The sequence below is a fragment of the Phragmites australis genome, chromosome 5 (assembly GCF_958298935.1).
Source record: "Phragmites australis chromosome 5, lpPhrAust1.1, whole genome shotgun sequence".
NCBI classification, from domain to species: domain Eukaryota; kingdom Viridiplantae; phylum Streptophyta; class Magnoliopsida; order Poales; family Poaceae; genus Phragmites; species Phragmites australis.
The window spans coordinates 8958179-8976909 of NC_084925.1; the positions used below are offsets into that span (position 1 = coordinate 8958179).

The 18731-nt window shown below is 46.9% G+C and overlaps 2 protein-coding genes across 2 annotated transcripts; both read left to right on the forward strand.

Annotated features, from left to right (window-relative positions):
• The first annotated feature begins 4208 nt into the window (after positions 1-4208).
• On the forward strand, positions 4209-6493 carry LOC133918691 (protein FLOWERING LOCUS T-like). The gene is made up of 4 exons (XM_062362689.1): positions 4209-4750; positions 5027-5088; positions 5579-5619; positions 6055-6493. Exons 1-4 carry the CDS (start codon positions 4349-4351, stop codon positions 6309-6311), a joined length of 762 nt encoding a protein of 253 aa, XP_062218673.1. The 5' UTR covers positions 4209-4348; the 3' UTR covers positions 6312-6493.
• Positions 6494-13991: 7498 nt separating this feature from the next.
• LOC133917800 (uncharacterized) lies at positions 13992-15659 on the forward strand. Its single transcript, XM_062361652.1, has 3 exons — positions 13992-14128; positions 14613-15078; positions 15132-15659. The coding sequence occupies exons 1-3, from the start codon at positions 13992-13994 to the stop codon at positions 15657-15659; spliced, it is 1131 nt and encodes a 376-aa protein (XP_062217636.1).
• The last annotated feature ends 3072 nt before the right edge of the window (positions 15660-18731 follow it).

Genomic DNA, 18731 nt, shown 5'->3' on the forward strand with positions numbered 1-18731 from the left:
GAATACCCACATGTGGCATGTAGAAATTAGATAATGAGAGCTTTATTCTCTTCTCGAAACGAAAGAAGAGGTATACGGTCATATCCAAACTGTACCATGATCACTGTTGCTGCACTAGCTTGTAACTTAGGCTATCTCCAACTATTTTTTCTTTATTTTGTTTCATTTTTTATTTCACTCTCTGTTTTTATTTCTTTTATTTTTACTCATCTCCAACAGCTCACTTTCAAAGAGATTCATGAAGAGAAATAAAAGAGAATTCTATGGTAAAGAGAATGATCTAAAAAATCTCTTCGTGAAGAAAATTATGAAGAAAAATTATTAGAACGTTAAAAAAAATAAAAATAATTTCATGAAGAAAATATAACTCGGGAAAAGAATCCGTTGAAGATGTCTTACAACATCTAATAATATGTGTTACTTTCTCCTTAAAATTTTGTTTGGAAGCAGGAGAGGGAAACCAAAGGACCTAACTAAACCTCTAGTGGGAATTTTCTTGGACACATGGATTTTCCCTCCACCACCAGGGAAGATATCCACGTCTGGGAGGATTCCCTGACACCGTTTGGAAGGAAAAAAATCCAGTGAAGGTGAGGGATAAGTGAAAATCGAGAAAAGGCACATAATTTTCAAGTACATGACTTAAGTTTTGATCAGAAAAATCGGAAAAATCATTGAAGATTCGAATAATGATCAATGAAGGTTCAGTTGAGACTTAGAAAATACGAAAAATTCAGTTGGGACTTAGAAAATTCGGAAATAACATACAAATTTCGGGAAATCACAAAACTAAGAAAATTCGAAAATAAACAATAAATTTATGAAAATCATATTGAAAATGATAATAAAAAAATCACTGAGCAATTGAGAAATATATAATTACATACAAGAATAATAAAATCCATTAAAAACATCCAAGTTTATAAAATAATAGCCATCAAAAGATATAGGCTTAATAATTGAGTTCGGTGATGAACCGAGCAGCCACTTTTGTTACTTTTTTCTAATCCATCATTGATGGCTGAATAATAATATGCATAGGCGTACATGAAAATTGACAGATAACAAAGGTTTTACACCAGCAGCTCATCCATTTCTGACAGTTGGACCAAAAGGACATAACACCAGCGGTATACACAATATGTAACGTTGCTTCTGTCTTCAACTTCTACAAATGCATGAGTTTGTAGATCACTCCAAGTCTTATTTCTGTTGTGAAGGTACACTCAGTCCAATTGACCTTCAGAATGTCATAAGAAAAAGATATTCAATGAGCAAGACACAACAAAGAGTAGAGCTTAACAATTGTTTCTGCAGGTACTTTTGTAGCAATTCAAATTGTTACTTGTTCCATTTCTGAATTACAATACATCAATAAGAAGAAAAAAATGTTGGCTGCAAATATGGTACACTTATGAATTCAAAAAGAATTCATTCTGAAGTATGATACATGAAAAAAATTTCAAACAAATAAGATACAGGGAAAGAAAAGAGAATGTGAGTTGACCAAAATGAACTATGATACAATTCTGAACAGGAAGAAAATTCAGTGGCTAGCTGCAAGTAATGGTACATATTATTGTTCTTGATGTCACAATTAAAAAGTGACCACCATCACCAAAAACTTCATTTACCCCATAAAGATGCATGAGAGCCCACATCACCAAAGATAATAATACTCCTAGAAAGCTACTTTATTTTGTGTTGGCAAAGATTACTCGAGTCATTAGAAACCGCTTTCAATTCATACAGGAATACGAGATGGAAGAACAAGCGCATACCACCAGACAACAAGAAGCATGTGGCGGAAGGCGCCGGCAGTGACGCTGTGCAGCTTGCGTACTGCTATATTAAAAACAACACTGTTACATGATCTAACCTCACTGATGCAAGATCATTAACCTAGTTCATAGCTTCTAAATTCCTAAATCCCAAATACTACGTGAAAAATGGTTATAAGTGACGGATGATAACTATTATGATTGACAGATACGAGACCCGTCACATCGAATACGTCACTGATGACTAGTTATAAGTAACGGATAAAGATCTGTCACCAATAAAATCATTGATGACGGATTACAACTTAACCAGTTACTAATGAAGATCATAAGTAATGAGTCATAACTGTAACCTGTCACTTATAAAAAGTTATGACCCGTTATTTATGACTGACGAGCGTTTTTCGTATTTTTTAACAAAAAAGTCAAAAAATATATTTTTTTTACTCGAGCTATCCCAACGTATGGACCATCACCACTTACCACGTGTTATATGCTATTTTTCACACTATTTTTAAACTCTTCGTTTCATATGAATCGAACCCGCGACCGCCCTCGCTCGCGCAGCCTCCTTACCACCTCACCCTCACATGTGTTATGAAGGAAGCTGGATATTTTATCCTTCTAATATATTTTACCGAAGATCATAAGGGACCCATCACGCGTCATAATTATAACCCATCATTTATGACTATTTTTTTTCCGAATTGTGATTGGATAGGTAACACAGAGTGACCTTCGGTAAAATAAGTATAACTTTTGCATACGGACTCCGATTTGAATATTTTTTTAACTCTACTGACATCTATAAAAAAGTTACATCTATTTCTCCATCACTTTGTCGGGTTTGGTGAATTTTTCGAAACCAAAAACGGGTTGAAAGATTGAGTTTTTGCACCATGAAGTTTCTACACTATTTTCGGAACACACGTTTATGTCCATAGTCGCCACCCCTTATATCAACTTGAGCAAAAATATACAATGCTTCCTATTCTAGTGCTATTGAGGTGAAAAAAATAAGAGAAAAATAAAATTAAAAAATTATAGCATCATACTATGTACATATTTACTATATAAGAAAAAAAATTAAGTTGTGATAGAAAACTGATTAACTAATACATCTAATGATTGATTAACTAAATTCATTCACCTACTCTATTTTATCAAACTGGTCGTTAGTGATGGGTCACAACTTGATCTAAATTACTAATGACTCTCTAGGATAATCCGTCACTGATGAATTAGTCATTAGTGACGGGTCATAACTTGACCCGTCATTTATGACTAGTTAAGGATGATGTGTCACTTATGATTGGTAATAAATGACGAGTCACAACTACGATCTGTCATTATTATTATAAGTGGTGAGTTATATTATGACCGTCGTTAATCTCATATCTCTTTTATCTATTTTTTATAGTGAAACCTTAGGTGATTGTAGGGCTAATTGGCCACACAGAACATGAATATGGGGTGAAGTTACCATTTGCGTCTAATAGAAAATCTATTACTTCACTACAGGAACTACACAAACTCATGAGACTATAGATCTGAGCAGCAACTAATCTAATTTTCCATGGAACCTGCAGTTCTAGTTTGGTTAAAAGAAAAAACGCAGGTGAGCGAAAGGGATATATATAGATGGAATGCGGAGCTCGCTCCTGTGAGTTGCCTCAACCTCTCCTGCAGCAGTTTGGTAATGGAGGGGATCAAAATCTCGGGAATAAAAAACATAGAAAAATTAGGGAAAATAATTAGATTCCCTAACCCAGACCAGGATCCCTCGCATGTTAGGGCCTAAAAACCCTCACAACCATGCAGTGGAGAGGAGGAAACGAGTTTTAGAGACTGAGTCGATCGAGACAATCTGCTGCTCAGATCTGGCAGGCGAGAGGACGGACGACTGAGTCAAGCAAGGCGGCAGCTTGAGAAAGGGGAGGAGGACAGCGGGCTTAGGGCAGGCAGATGGAGGTGGAGATGTAGAGGTGGAGGAGGAGGAGTAGAGGAAAGACAACGTTGGTCGCGAACGAGCAGGTGGAGGCGACATGACTCGCCACGAGGAAGCGATCCTGACCTAGATAGGCGTTGTGTTCCTGCCTCGTGGAAATGATGTGGATCGAGCTACAAACCCCCCCCCCCCCCCCCATTATGAGTGCTTCCAAATGCACTGGTTATTTGCCCAGGAGCTCGCCCGTGGCTATCCCACTTTGAGAATCGGCCGGGATCTTGGAGGGGTTTGGGCATCCCAAATGAGCCCTAAAAGAAGAAAGAAGTATTGGATTCCACATTCTCTTCTACTGTATGAAAAGAGTATCATTAAAAATGTGTTCCTAAGAAAAATTAAAAAAATCAAGAAAACCAAATAAATATTATAGAGGGCAAACCATATAGAAAACTGTGCAAATATGCAAGGGGGGCACCATGCAATTCAACTATATTCCAATACTGGATCTAGGAATATAATCAACCTATCAATATGTTAAAGGTGAAGTGAATATTCATCGCAATATTCCATCCAATTTGCGGAGAGAATATTTCACCGGCCGGGCCCCTCAAAGCTGAAGAATATGCAGCGATCTCCAAGCTTCCGAAGACTCCACGCTTGCTATCTTTGTCAAAATATTCCACGCAACTGGTTTCTCATGGCATGCATACCACGCAATATAAATAGCACATCACCCTTGCAGCTTGTACCTTCAAGGCGCACACAGTACTCCAAGTTCCTACACATACGCACTCTCTCTCACACACACACTTCTTCCAACAAAATACTGGAAATGGCCAACGATTCCTTGGTTACAGCTCGTGTCATAGGAGATATCTTGGACCCCTTCTACAGCTCCGTCGATCTGATGGTCCTGTTCAATGGTATGCCTATTGTCAGCGGCGTGGAATTGCGCTCTCCGACGGTCTCTGATAGGCCGAGGGTCGAGATTGGAGGAGATGATTACCGAGTTGTATATACCCTGGTAATTAAGCTCATGTAGTGTTATCTAGTTTAGGTTCTGATATGATTTATAGAAATGGTCTGACTATATTTCAAGTTCTTGAAACCAAACTTCCTTAATCTATAAATAAGTAATTGAATGTTGATCAAGAGGGCCTAAGATGTGATTCAAAAATGAGTTGGTTTCAAGCACTTGAAAAATAGCAAAACCGATATAGAAAACTTTTAACAGCTAGCTAAGTTGCTATTTATGTTTGACTAACAATGCAATTTATGTTAACTGTGAATAATGCAATAGGTGATGGTCGATCCTGATGCTCCAAACCCAAGCAATCCAACCTTGAGGGAGTACCTGCACTGGTGAGCAACCCTAGCTTACCTAGCTATAGTCATAGCATGCACAACACGTTTAGAAGGGATCAGTATCCTCTGGAGTTGCCATTAGCAACTGCAGAGAGCTACACTAGAGTGTATTAGGGGCATTCCACAGCCGTTGATTTTGAGTGGATGGATTGGATCAACGGTTATAGTTCTGCTACAGTACCAGGTGCTACAGTACAAATTCCCTCTGCAATACAATTGAACATTGTTGCTACAATAGACATCCATTAATTAATACAAGAAACTATAACAGTAGACTGTATTACTGTTCAAACAGTGATCCTCTACATTAATTATCATTGGTGCAGAGGATCCGTTTAGAAGTGCATGTAAGCATATACCACCTCCATGCGTTTAGAAGTGCATGTAGCACATGTGTCAATGCAAGTGGACACATACACTATAAGATGCATTAATGCAAGTGGACACATACGGGCAAGATGCTAACTTCCTATTCATGTCCTTGCAGGATGGTGACTGACATCCCGGCATCAACTGACGCGACTTACGGTGAGTACGCATGCGTTGCACCTGCCTGCACGTGTCTATTTCGATGCATGGTCTCTTTGTGGTACTTGGGGGATGGGGTTGCTATTTGGATATTTTGCATGCATAAATATAATAAAAACTTATCTATTTTACATATATGTACATATAATTGATCGTCTCTTCTCTAGCTTTGCCACGTCATCCTCAAAATTCTGGCCACTCCATCATCTAGCTAAGCTTTAGCTCCGTAGCTGCCCGATTGCTCGCTCACCTGATTACCGTATCTTTATTAATTCAATGTTGTTTATTTTTTGGTTGATTGACATTTGTATCGGCCGCAACGCGTAAATTAAGTATCAACTAGATACATATATGAGCACAAAACATGTTGATGCAGCAGTTGCACAAGATATATATGTGCTTCACGTACGTAACTGTGCCTAACTGGCTTTGCAGGCCGTGAGGTGATATGCTACGAGCCCCCTGCCCCGGCGACGGGCATCCACCGCATGGTGCTGGTGCTGTTCCGGCAGCTCGGCCGGGAGACGGTGTATGCGCCGTCGATGCGCCACAACTTCAGCACCCGCGGCTTCGCCCGCCGGTATAACCTCGGCGAGCCCGTCGCCGCCATGTACTTCAACTGCCAGCGCCAGAGCGGCTCCGGCGGCCGGAGGTTCACCGGGCCCTACACCAGCCGCCGGCATGCGGCTTGATCTTGATCGATCGAGCTTACGTACTGCACTAGGTGGATACATGCATGCATGCATTGGGTGACAAACATCTACAGATATATACACATTTATAGAATATATAAACGAATAAAGTTAAGTAGCATGCATGCTATACACGTATAGCTAGCTTCTAGTCGACCGCACGTGTTTGTCCTCGAGGTCAGAATATAGTTTGTGTTTCTTCAAATACGCGTAGCGCTTGGTTTGCTGCATGCCTGCAAGTGTGGTAAAGGAAAGGAAATACATGTATCATGTATGCATTCCATGGCCCATGCCACAATATATGCAATTATGAAAAGATATCTCTATTAATACAAGGTGCTTGACAATTACAATGTGATTTATTTGTATGCTCCGCATCAAGGTTTCTGTGCACGTAGTTGGATTAATCTGTACATTTTCGCATTTCAATAAAATCTAAAAAATAATGGTTTCGCACATGCAATTTTTTGAACAAAAATATAAATCACATGCAAAATATGTATAAAATTATACTGTTTTACAAGGTCATTTATGTTCATACTTTTGCACATTTTTGCATGTGGACAAGTTGAAACATGCATGTTTATTATTTTTGGATTTTTTGAAATGCACAGGTTTATAAACAAACGCATAGGTGCACATGCTCTCGTTGGTACCACTCATTAGCATGTCTTTTTTCCCCTCATTAGCTGCTAATTCACCAAGGGTGCCGCCACCTATCATCCTCCATAGTTCTTGTGATCTCGGTGGCACCATTGTTGCCGCCTCGCTAACGTCACTGCCCACTGTTGGGCTACCCTTCAATTCTAAGTTCAGGGGTCTGAAAGATCGTAGTCGCCCAGTTTTTTATGTGTCGTCAACATATATATACTCTAAAGCTACAACTAAAAACCACACTGTTCCAATGCATAGTAGTTTCAAAAACATCATGTCTCAGCAAACTCTGAAGCAATGCAAATCTATACTTTCAACTCAGATACACACTAATTTTAGGATGGCTGATGGCTTTAGTCTAGAAATCAAAAGCCAGACTATGATCTCTTCCTAGCACAACGAGGAAGAATTGCTCCAGACTGGTCGACCCAATAAAGCAGTTGAAGATAATGTATATTGCTTCAAAGCAACAATCAGTGTTTGCTGATATATCATCTCTTTATTATGTAAATAGGTATCGCAACTGTTAACGGTAAATAATTAAAGGTCCTTCTAATGTACCTCTTGATAGTGCGGTTAGGGGAGTCAAAACTAAAAATTTAACCTTGTTGTAGAAATGTATAGTAGTGGTTTCGTTCCTTCATAAGTTCTTCGATTTGAGAGTCACCACTCATTAGTGTTTAATTAGGCGCCACATGTGAAGCAAATATTTCAGTTTTGTGGTGCTTCGTTGGCTAAAGTCATTGCGCTTTACCACTTTGATATGTGATTTTTTTTTCGCTTGAAATTTTTGGAGGTATTATACAGAGTGAAATATGGCTAACACACACTACTAAAGAAAGTGTTAATCGTGCTCTATGGTAGTGATAAATCATCACTGCCAGTTCATAAGCTCAACCAGCACATAAAAAGTCGAGCCATTGAGAACTAGCAGTGTTAATCACTATCAATATAAGTTTTTGCTATGAACCGGCATTAGTACATCACTGCTAGTTCCAGTTACGCACCGATGGTGATAAGTTGATTATCACTGCTAGTTCATTTTCTGAACCGGCAATGAAATATTAGTGCCAGTTCGTAACAAGAACCAACAATGATACTATCACATAAAAAGTCATGCCCTATTATCATTGTCCGTTTGTATTAATAACTGGCAGTGATAGTGGCTAGTTGGAGTTACAAATCGGCAGTGATAGCCCACTGTCGGTACAGCTCCCACGCTACGTCGGTTCAACTTCTCCTGAAAGCCTTATAAATTTATACTCCCTGGCCTCCAATCGCTCAGCTCCCAGCCTCCCTCTCTCTCTCTCTCTCTCTCTCTCTCTCTCTCTCTCTCTCTCTCTCTCTCTCTCTCTATCTGCCCCCCTCACCACCGCCGTCACCGTGACCTCCTCCGCCACGGAACCTCCACCACCATCTCTGGTCACTCCACGGTCCCCCTCGCCACCACCATCTCCGGCCACTCCACCCACCCCCGTGCCTTTGTCTGACGATGAAGCTCCGGTCCTGGAGAGTCACTACCGCAAAAAGGCATAAGAGTGCCGGTTGAAAAACGGCTTCAATACCGGTTTTTCAACCAGCACTCTTTACTCGGCACTGATACTCAGCTAGTATTAGTGTCGGGTCTGGAACAGGCACTGAAAGTTCTTTTCAGTGCCAGTTCATGCCCCCAACCGGCACCGAAAAAGGTTTCTGAGCCAAAAAAAAATAAACGAGCCGGCTCGGCTGCCGCTCCTACCTCCGCCGTGCTCGTGCCACCGTCACTACCGCCATGCTCTTGCCACCTCCATCGCCGCCGCATGCTCAAATTGACTCATCCCATCCATACAAACACATCTCGCAATCAAATCGACTCATCTCAGACATACGAACAAATCAACTCAAGAACGCAACACAAGAACAAATCAATTTCATGTTATTTTGAATATTTCAGTAATCTATCTCATGCATCAGAACAAATTAACATAAGAACTGGACAACTCTGTCTCCAGATCGGGCCCGACCCCCTCGAATGCATCTCCAGTGACACCTTCTTCCTCACCGCCCTCCTCCGCGCCTCCCCATGCCCCCTTCTTCCCTGCTCGTCGAACAAGAAGAAGAATCCGCACGCAAGAAGCAGTTGTCTATGCGCTAGTGCTGCACCTACAACACCATCCATGCACAAACACACAAGCGTGTGGCCATCAAGAATCCATCAAAAACAAGCCGAGAAAAGATCGAAATGGAACACGACAACCTCGTGGGAAAAAAATCAAGGGAACTCAGGACCCACCTACAGAAGATCTGGGTGCGGTGCCTCGAGCTGCTAAATCAAGATGGCCAGAACCACCAGCCCGCGCCGAAGACGACGTCGGCCACACCCGGCCCGATGATCCCCCATAGCAATGCTAGGTTCTCATGACCACGACCTCTCCTCCCCAAATCCTCCCACCAAGCAATCTCCTCGCTTGCTCCCGTCTCCCTTTAGGAGCAGCAACGGCGAGGTAGGAATGAGGGAGGGAGAGAGAGAGGAAGAGATAAGGTGAAGAGAGATAAGGACTGAGGAGTGAGAATGCGAGGTGAGAGACCGAGAGGATAAGGCCAAGCCCAACCGTGACTGAGCCGAGCGGACGTCGCGATCCAAAATTCCATTGCATAGAAATTTTGGGTCCGAACACATCTGTGCCGGTTGTGCTTGGAACCAGCATTGAAAATGAACTATCAATGTTGGTTCTTAGCGCCTCAGCCATTGTTTGCGTGCGGGGTTTAAACAATCGGCACTGATACATCTTCAGTCGTGGTTTTTGCACAACCGGCATTGATAGGGTGTTACTTATGGTATGTTCTATAGTAGTGAGTTCGATTGAGGTGCAGTGCGCTGACTCCGGATCGAAGGGGTCCTAGTTCACCAACAAAGCCTGGGACTTCTTCATTGATGAGCCAAAGCCGAAGAGACGTCGGCACGGGGAGGACGAGGATGAGGAGGTCAAGGAGGAGGACGACGACGATGCCAACTACTTCTTCATCATGTTCGATTCCAAGTGACCATGGTAGGTGTAGGTGCATGGCGGGTGTAGTGGTTCTTTTGTGACGATGGTGGCTCAAAAGTTTTAGGGTTTGTTTTGTGCGCACGTGGCCGCGTCGTTTGTTTTGGTTGTACAGTGATGACTGCTAGCTAGGGTTTAGTTATTAGTGTGATGAAGAACATTGATTTTGGTTTAGTAATATAATGTTTAATTAATTATGGCCTGGCGGTTTCAAATTTGATTTTTTTTTGCCGAGATTGTGTATTACAATCAGTTCGTAGCTGGAACTGACAGTGATAAGATATATCAATCGGCATATCGGAGCCATGAACCAGCAGTGATACAAACTATCACTGCCGGTTGGAGCCACAAACTTCAATAATACAGTAATGCAATTTTTAAACCGACGGTGATAAGTGGTTCTGTAGTAATAACATAGTGTTTGGGTGGCATTAAGCCATTCATATACTCCTATACAAGGCAGTGCAAACTCAAAGGTCTTTTTGGGATACTTTTTTAGGATAGTCTAAAGATTCTATTTTTACATATGTAGGTATATAGATATGGATCAAGTTTGGCTTGATGGTGCAAAGGGTAAGGGTATAGACAGGGATGCAAGTTTTGTATTTTTTTTTATTGGGTCGACTCAAAAATCAGAAAAATGAACTAAGGATTTATTCCCGCCTAATTAAGTTAAGAAAAAAAATGAATTAAGTGGTGGCCCAGAACTACCCATTAGGTACCCACTTGTATCTGTAGACATGGACATGGATTATTACATGTTTGATGCCACATTTGCACTTATACACATCAGCAATAACAAAAGGTTGTTATCTTTTCAGTTGCTGGATCGGACACTAGATGGATAGTAGATTAATTAGGCAGGGGTTGTGGTTTATACTTGCTGTTAATCACCCTTGAATGAGAGCACCGTGACGATTTGGCACCACCCCGGCCTTAGACAAGTTTCCCGTGGAAGCGTACACAACAGATTTTAAACCCTTTCAAATATTATCTTTACGTATCATCGTTGGTACAATTATCTTAACTCTCCTGCATTCAATTTGGTTTTAAATTTCCAATCGAGACAATAGCATTCAGACTCAAACACGTGGATGCTTAGCTGGACCAAGATAAGCTGAATAAATTGATTATTTGTTACTAATAATATTAACACTTTAATTACAATATCACTTATATCAGTAAAATGTGAGACTGTCTACATCAATAAGATCATCTGCAACCATATTCCCTTTATTTCGTTCTCTTCTCGATTCCCTTCCCCGTTCTTATTTCCTTTATTTTCTTTCATCTCCAACAGTTTCCCTTCGAGAGAAATTGCGAAGGGAAAGGAGAGAATCTCGTTCTGAAGGAAATGATCCAAAAATTCAATCGTACAAGGAACTATCGGAGGATGAACTCCACAAGTGGGGATCCGGAGGGACCCCTTTTGAGATTCGGTCGGGGGGATGATTCTGAATCTACCTCATACGTAAAATAAAATGGGAGTAAATGAGATGCATGTGGGTTGGATGATTAGATGCAGGAGGAAATAAATGCTCTGGGGATTTTAGACAGGTTTGGGTCGCACGGAGCGTAATACCATACTCCTGTGTGTATGCTATAAATGCTCTGGAAATGCCTCTCTGAGAATCTCTTGTGTTACAAGGATGTTTGTCTAAGTCTAGAGCTTCGTGTTTCTTGTTCTTCGTTAGCTTGTCTCGGTTCGAAAGAAGCCGTTGTCTTCTGAACCTCTCAGACCTTGTTCTTGCCGTCGGGATGCACCGCCTCTTTTATATCGTCAGAGGGGATTTGGCGTGCCCAGAAAGGAAGGCGCGAGTTCCAAGGCGCCATAAATGGAAAGCAACCATCATGGGTTGCAGCTTGACGTTACGGAGGGGGGTTTGAAAACGCGCCCCCGTCCGGTCCTGTCGTCATCGTCCCGCTTTCCAGCGGGTGCAGCGGGGAGGGCCCACCGGGTAGCCACCGAGCAAACCCGCGTGCCCGCCCGGTCAGAGCGAGTCTGACACAGTAGAGCGGCATGCGATATGCCTCGCGCCCTGCGACGTTATCCCGAGGCGCGCCGAATGACGTGCGATGGGACCCGCCGCATTAAATATCCCCATGCCTCCCTACCAGAGAGTGGCAGGGGCTAACAGTAGGCGTGGGGGGAGTGGTTGGAAGTGACAGGCCACGCGCCCTCTTAAATGCAGCATCGGGCCTCTCACCAATTGACACCTCACCGCTGAGCCCTTGTGGGGACCACCGGTGAAGGACTTCTCAGGTCCTCGGGGAACTGTGAGTGCTCGAGGACTACTATTCATAGTCCCGAGTACTCTCTCCCGGATATGCCCTTTCTTGGTCCTCGGGGAACTCGGGTGCTCGGTGGACCACTGTTTATGGCCCCAAGCGCCCTCTCCTGGAACTGTGTCTGCTCGGGTCATCGGGGAACTCGGGTGCTCGGGGATCACTGTTCATGGGCCCGAGCACTCTCTCCCGAAACTTGGTCTTCTCGGACCTCGGGGAGATAATCCCCAAGGGAGGGCGCCATGTGGCACTCTGCTATCCTGGCCTCGGGACTCGAGGACTCCTGGTTCCCATGTCACCGATAGCAGCCCCTAGGCCCATTGGCGGGCGATGGCCCAGAGACTGCAGTTGGAGCCCTCGTTTTCTTCGAGGCCGATCCCAGCATCGATGCCACGTGGCCTGTTCTCAGGCGTTGGACTTTTGCGGTCTTGGCAGTCTTCCTGGCCCAGGCTTTTGGTACGGCCCAGGTGGGGAACTGAAAGGATGCGTGTCCTTCCGACTTTCGAGGAGTGTGATAACGAGGCAGGAGGCGTGGGTGGCGACCGTGCGGATCGAGGATAGTGCGCCTGGCAACCGCACGGATCGAGGGAGAATGCGCCGCAGAAAGTGTCATTTGAAATCCCCAGGATATAAAAGGGAGGGGGAGCGAACCGTTGCCCCTTACGCCATTCTTGCGATCGCCGCCTCTGTCTTCTTCTTCCTTGCGCTCAGGAGCTCTCGCCCCCTTCGGCCCTCAGCGCACCCTTTTTCTCAACCCTTCCAGCACACTCCCCACCCCCAAAGATGCCGAGGGCAGGAAGCAGCTGCTGGGACACGTCGAGCATCGACAGTGTGTGCCGAAGTCCTGCCTTGCGAACGAGGAGGGGGCGGAGAAAGTCCGCGAGCTGATGGTGCCCACCGGCCAGCGGGAGGCATCGGTGGTGACGTCAGCGAGCTTTCTGCCCTTCACGTGCCGGCCGGAGCAGATCGTCATCTTCGTATCCTTCGTCGCTGCCGAGCTGGTGCCGCCCTTCTCGACCTTCTTCCTCCAAGTGCTGGATACATTCAGCGTCCAGCTTGCCCACCTGAGTCCAAACTCGGTGGTGATTTTGGCCATCTTCGTGCACTTCTGCAAGATGTTCGTGGGAGTGCTACCGTCGGTGGCCCTGTTCCGGCACTTCTTTGTCCTTCGAGCGGTCGGGAAGAAGAAAGGGTCCTCCGAGGTGGATGTCGCCAACTGCTGCAATTTCTGCCTGCGGGACGGGCTCGGTGAATTCTACATTCCGGAAATGCTACACAGCAAATGGGAGGACTGGCGCCGGGACTGGGTCTACATCGACGTCAGCCCCCATGACCGCCTCACGCTACCCAAGACACCAGCGGAACCCCACAGGCCGACCTGGGAGGTGGCCCCCGTGGAAGATGAGCGCCTTCGCCCGGTGCTGAACCGCATCAACAACCTGCGCCGCGCGGGGTTGACTTCGCTGATGGTGGTCGCCGACTACCTGTGCCACCATCTGGCTCCCTTGCGGGAGCAGGCCCGCTTCGCCTGGATGTACACAGGCTCGGGCGACATCACGAGGACCCACATTACGCGGACGGGGACCTGGACGAGGGGGCGCTGGCGACCTTGCTGAAGGTGCTGACAAGCGTCGACGACCTTGCCCGGGCGGTCCTGCCCCGAGAGGAGTTGGCGCTCTGAGCGGACCCAGGCCAGGCGGCACTGCAAGCGTCTATGCCGGAGTTTGACGCCCAGGGCCTGGTGGATCGTCCAGGGCGCCGAAACCCCGGGACCATACAAATCCCCAGGGTGGATGAAGAGGCAGGCAGCAGACAGCAGGCCGACGGTAGGGACACCACAGACAGCATGCAGTAGGCTGGTGGCAGGGACGCCGCAGGCAACAGGCAACAGGCCCGCGGCAGGGACGCCGCTGGTAGCAAGCCGGCGGCCCAAGGAGACAAGGGGAAGTTTCCCCAGGCATACGTGCCTTAGCTATCTTCATCATTGTCGCCATCACCTCCGCGACAACGGTCGACGACGAGCGGCGCGACCGAGGGTGGCCGGGGCGGCCAATCTTCGAGAGCGGGGTCCGAGATTGCTGGCGCCCAGACCGACCAGCCGCCAGAGGTAGGCTCCAAAGTGGCCATTGGGGCCGACCCACAACGGCCCGAGGGAGAGAGCCCTCCACCGAAGAGGAGGAAGACGGAGCCCGGACCGAAGCCGCAGGGCCCCAGCTTCAAGATCTCCGAATCCCGGTGGCGGTACAGCGGGCCGAAGACCACATAAGCTCCCTTTCTATCTCGAGCATACCTGCCCGGATGTCGGCTTGTCACTAACCCCTTTTTTTGTTTTCAGGCCGCCCAAGGAACCCGTAGGAGGCCAAAGGCAGCTGGAGGAGCTGAGGCTAGCCCCTGCTCTGGGGCCGAGCACGCCCGTTTCGGAGCCGAGCGTGCCAGCAGGCCCAGAGCCGAGGGCACCGGCCAGCCCTGAGCCAAGGGCCCCGGCCGGTCCCGAGCAGCCAGCGCTGATTGAACCCACCTCGAGCACTCCAAGGACGGAGCGAGTGGCCGCGGGGGAGGTGGTCGCGCTAAGGGCGATGCTAGCGCAGCAGCCATCGAGGACCCCGAGTGCCTCTGCAGAGAGGGCTCGCAGGGGGCCCAGCCCCCGGCCACCTTCTGGCCAGGCTCCGGAACCCCTCCCGGAGGTGTTGGGAAGTGCCCGGGAGGTCATCGGGCGGCTTGAAGTGGCCGTGGCGGCGGAACGGGCCGAGCTCGACAAGGAGCTCACCGCCCTGGTTGAAGAGTGGAGGCAGCTGAAAGAGGTCGGAGACTTTTGGAGACCCGTATCGCCTCGGCCCGCGCATCTTACGAGAAGTCAAAGCGCAAGGTGGCCGAGGAGCGGGAAGCGCTGGAGGAGACGCGTGACGAGGCTGTCGCCGTGCAGGAGAAGGCCAGCTGCATGGAGCGGCTCATGATCGAGCGCGACCAAGCATCCTGGAGGCGGGTCGCGGAGCTGCTTGCTTGGGAGCGGCAGCTGCTGTCTCGGGAGGAGGCGGCCGACAAACGGGAGGAGGCTGTGCGTTCTGCCCAGGCGAACTTGGCCCGCGAGAACAACGAGCTTGAGCACAGTCGCGCCGATGTTCTCTGTCGGCAAGAGCAGGTCGAGCTGTGTGAGACCGATGTCGAGATAACGACGGTGGCCCTTGATGCCCGAGAGGAGCAGATCATGCGGCGTGAGGAGGATGCTGCCTCGGTATCGTCGGCTCTCACCGCCCGGGAGGAGCTGGTCACCAAGCGGGAGGCTGAGTGGCCGCCCGAGAGCAGGCCGTTGTGGCCCGGGCCGAGCAGCTGCATCGAGCTCAAGCCGAGACCCCGTCCACGAGGGGCGTCCCTACCGGCGTAGCCGACGGCACCAGCCTCGAGGACCGGTTGCAGATCACATAGGACGAGCTCGAGACAGTCATCGCCGAGTGGACCAACGTGAAGCTGATGATGCGAGACATCCTCCAGCAGGCACGAAACTCCATGAAGGCAGCTGGGCTCGGGCACGTGCACGTGGGCGAGCAGGGGCTGGACAAGGAGACAATCGGCCATGTCGCCCTTGGCTTTGAAGAGATCGCCCGGCGCCTCGAGGCTCTTCCAGGTGCTGTGCAGAAGCTAGCGTCCCGAGAGGGGCGTGCTTTGGCCCAAGCGGTGGCCGAGCACGTTCTTGCCTGCTACCGCAGCCGAGACCCCGACTTCCCGCTAGAGCCGGTCCGGCAGGGAGTGGTCGAGGCCGAGGAAGTTGCCGCCCGGGAAGCCGTCTATGACATCGCCGCCGAGGTGGCGGCGTGTTCTACACCGGAGCCGGCGCCGAAACCGAGCAGCGACGTGTCTTCGCCTCCACCGGAGCCTGCAGATTAGTTAGATTTTTTGTTTTTTGAATGTTGTAAATATGGGAGTGATCCCCTCTAGAATGGTTCCTTTGAAATATAATAGAAGCCTTTCTTTGGGATCGAAACTCCATTGTGCTTGTCTTCATATTGTTTGCTTTTTGCTTGATGTCCCGAGAGGTACTAGCTGGACCTAGCCTGGCCTTCTTCCCCCGAGAGTTTGGTTGCCCTGACCACTCAGCGTACGAGTAGTGGGACCACCCGAGCGTCCAGCCCCTGAGCCCTCACGAGTCCGCAGCTACTAAGTCAAAGAGACATAGACACGAACTTCTTTGCTCGGGAGACAAGTCCATCCAGCACGGTGCACACCACGACCAGTGAACACTTTCCACTCTGCGACCTCCCAAACAAGTAGACCGGAGACGCGTGCGGGCGGAAACGTGACCAAGAGTTCCTACGGTTTGGTGGTGTCCGGGGTAGGACTGACCAGACCGAGCACCGACAGCCCACCCCTAGGGTCTAGGCGGTCCTAACCACTCTTTGTTCAAGCAGTAGGATTTACACGAGAACCCCAGAGCCTCGGTAGTGCCCAGGGTACTGCCAGCCGGCCGAACACCACGGCCACCATAAAGGACCTCGGTCAGCCATCGCCGTATGTACGGTACACCGACTACTGTCTGTTTTTGTTGTTCCAGAAAAGTGAGCACGTGGGTGGGGTTTTGTGCGCGAGGAGACCATCTCGCCAAACAGATTAGAATGCGGGGGTCCCGAGGATTACTCGGGAATGATAGTTTATTGCGTATGTACGAAAGGAAATTCATATAACTTTAGTTACTCACCGGACAGCTGTCAGCCTTCCGACCGACCAATCCAGAACAGGGTTCAAAAAACCGTCGGTAACCGCTCAAAAATCGCGGTTACCGACCTTCCCGGTCCGGTCCGATTTCAAAAACCGCTCGGTAACCGAAATTTGAATTCAAAAAATTCGAAAAAATAAAAACATTTAAAAAAAATTCAAAAAAAATCTTTAAAAAAAACTAGACATAATTCTAAGAACTTCTGTGAAAAAAATTTTCAAAAATAATGTCGTTTGCATCATATTCTATAGGGAGAAAGTTTGAAAAAAATGAAAAAAAATTGAAGCGCGCGGCTCAATTATTAACTCACGTTAAGGAAAAGTGTAACATGCAAACACATATTTTTCTTGTATAAAACGTATTTAAGAGAATCTTTAAAAATGATTTCACTTTATTTAGAGTTTTATTAAATTCTCTATGATTTTTACAAAGTTCACAAGCATAAAGTGAATATGTTAAGAAACATCACTGTAATTAATTTTTTCATGTCTACTATTATTTTTTCTACGTAAATCATAATATAAATAATCTAATGAAAGTGGTTTCACTAATTTTTAAGGTGTGATGGGTCAGTTATGAATTAATCTAGTCGCAACACATTTACACAATCATGCATGTTACAATAACTAATTCATGAGTTCATATATTTTTAAAAGATATAGGATCATGTAAGAAGACTAACAAAATTAGTTTCATGATTTTTGGATTAGCAAAGAGTAAACTATGCATTTACCTTGGTTTAACAAATAAAATTTCTCACAGAAAATTTTGAACTTTTTTATGAGTATAAATACTTTTATCATGTAGATCATGTTACAAGGAAGCCAAAAAAATTTGTTTCACTTGATTTGAAGCTCGGATGAATTAGTTATTGATTTTACAAGATTGAACCCTTTTTTAGTTTTTTTGTTGAACTGCGCTGAAATTCGATAAAACCGCTCGATAAATCGAGAAAACCGAGCGGTTACCGACCCAAACCGCTCGGTAACCGACCGAATCAAAAATGCGAGAAAATCGCTCGGTAACCGACCCAAACCGCTCGGTAACCGACCCAAACCGCTCGGTTACCGAGAGGGCAAAAACATGATTTTTTCGCAAAAATTTAAAATTTGCCGAATGAATTTTCTGCGAATTTTTTTGAATTTTTGACCGGTAACCGCGGTTATCGCGCATTTTCGGTTACCGCCGGAGCTCGGTAACCGAGCTCCGGTCGGTAAATGAAACCTTGATCCAGAAGGGGTAGGAGCCCCGAGCTCGGGGCGCCCGGGAACTTCGGTTCCCTCATATGGAGCACCTAAGTCTCAGGACGTTCTTTTTAGCACCCGAGCACCTGGAAAGCAAGTGAGAGAACCAGGGGCTAGGCGGTCCTGACCACTCATGCTCGAGCGGTAGGACTACCCGAGGACCACATAGGTTCGAGCAGCGCCCTGGGCACTGAGGCCTTTTCCGGTCGGGCTGCTTTGTTCTTGATTATTGATCTGTAAACTTAAGAAATAGGCAGAGACTCTTTGCTTGGTGCGCTCTGTTAGTGCGGTACTCTTTATAGACTCCTCTCATTTTTTACCCGAGACCTCTCGAATACCCGGACCGACGAAGTGTACAGACAGAGGCATAACTAAGAGGTCCAATGGTTCGGTGGTGCCTAGGGCAGGACTGACCAGACCGAGCACTAACAGCCCGCCCCTAGGGTCTAGGCGGTTGTCAGAGGGTTAGCTCCTATCGCAGGGATCCTGAGGGACCCTTTTT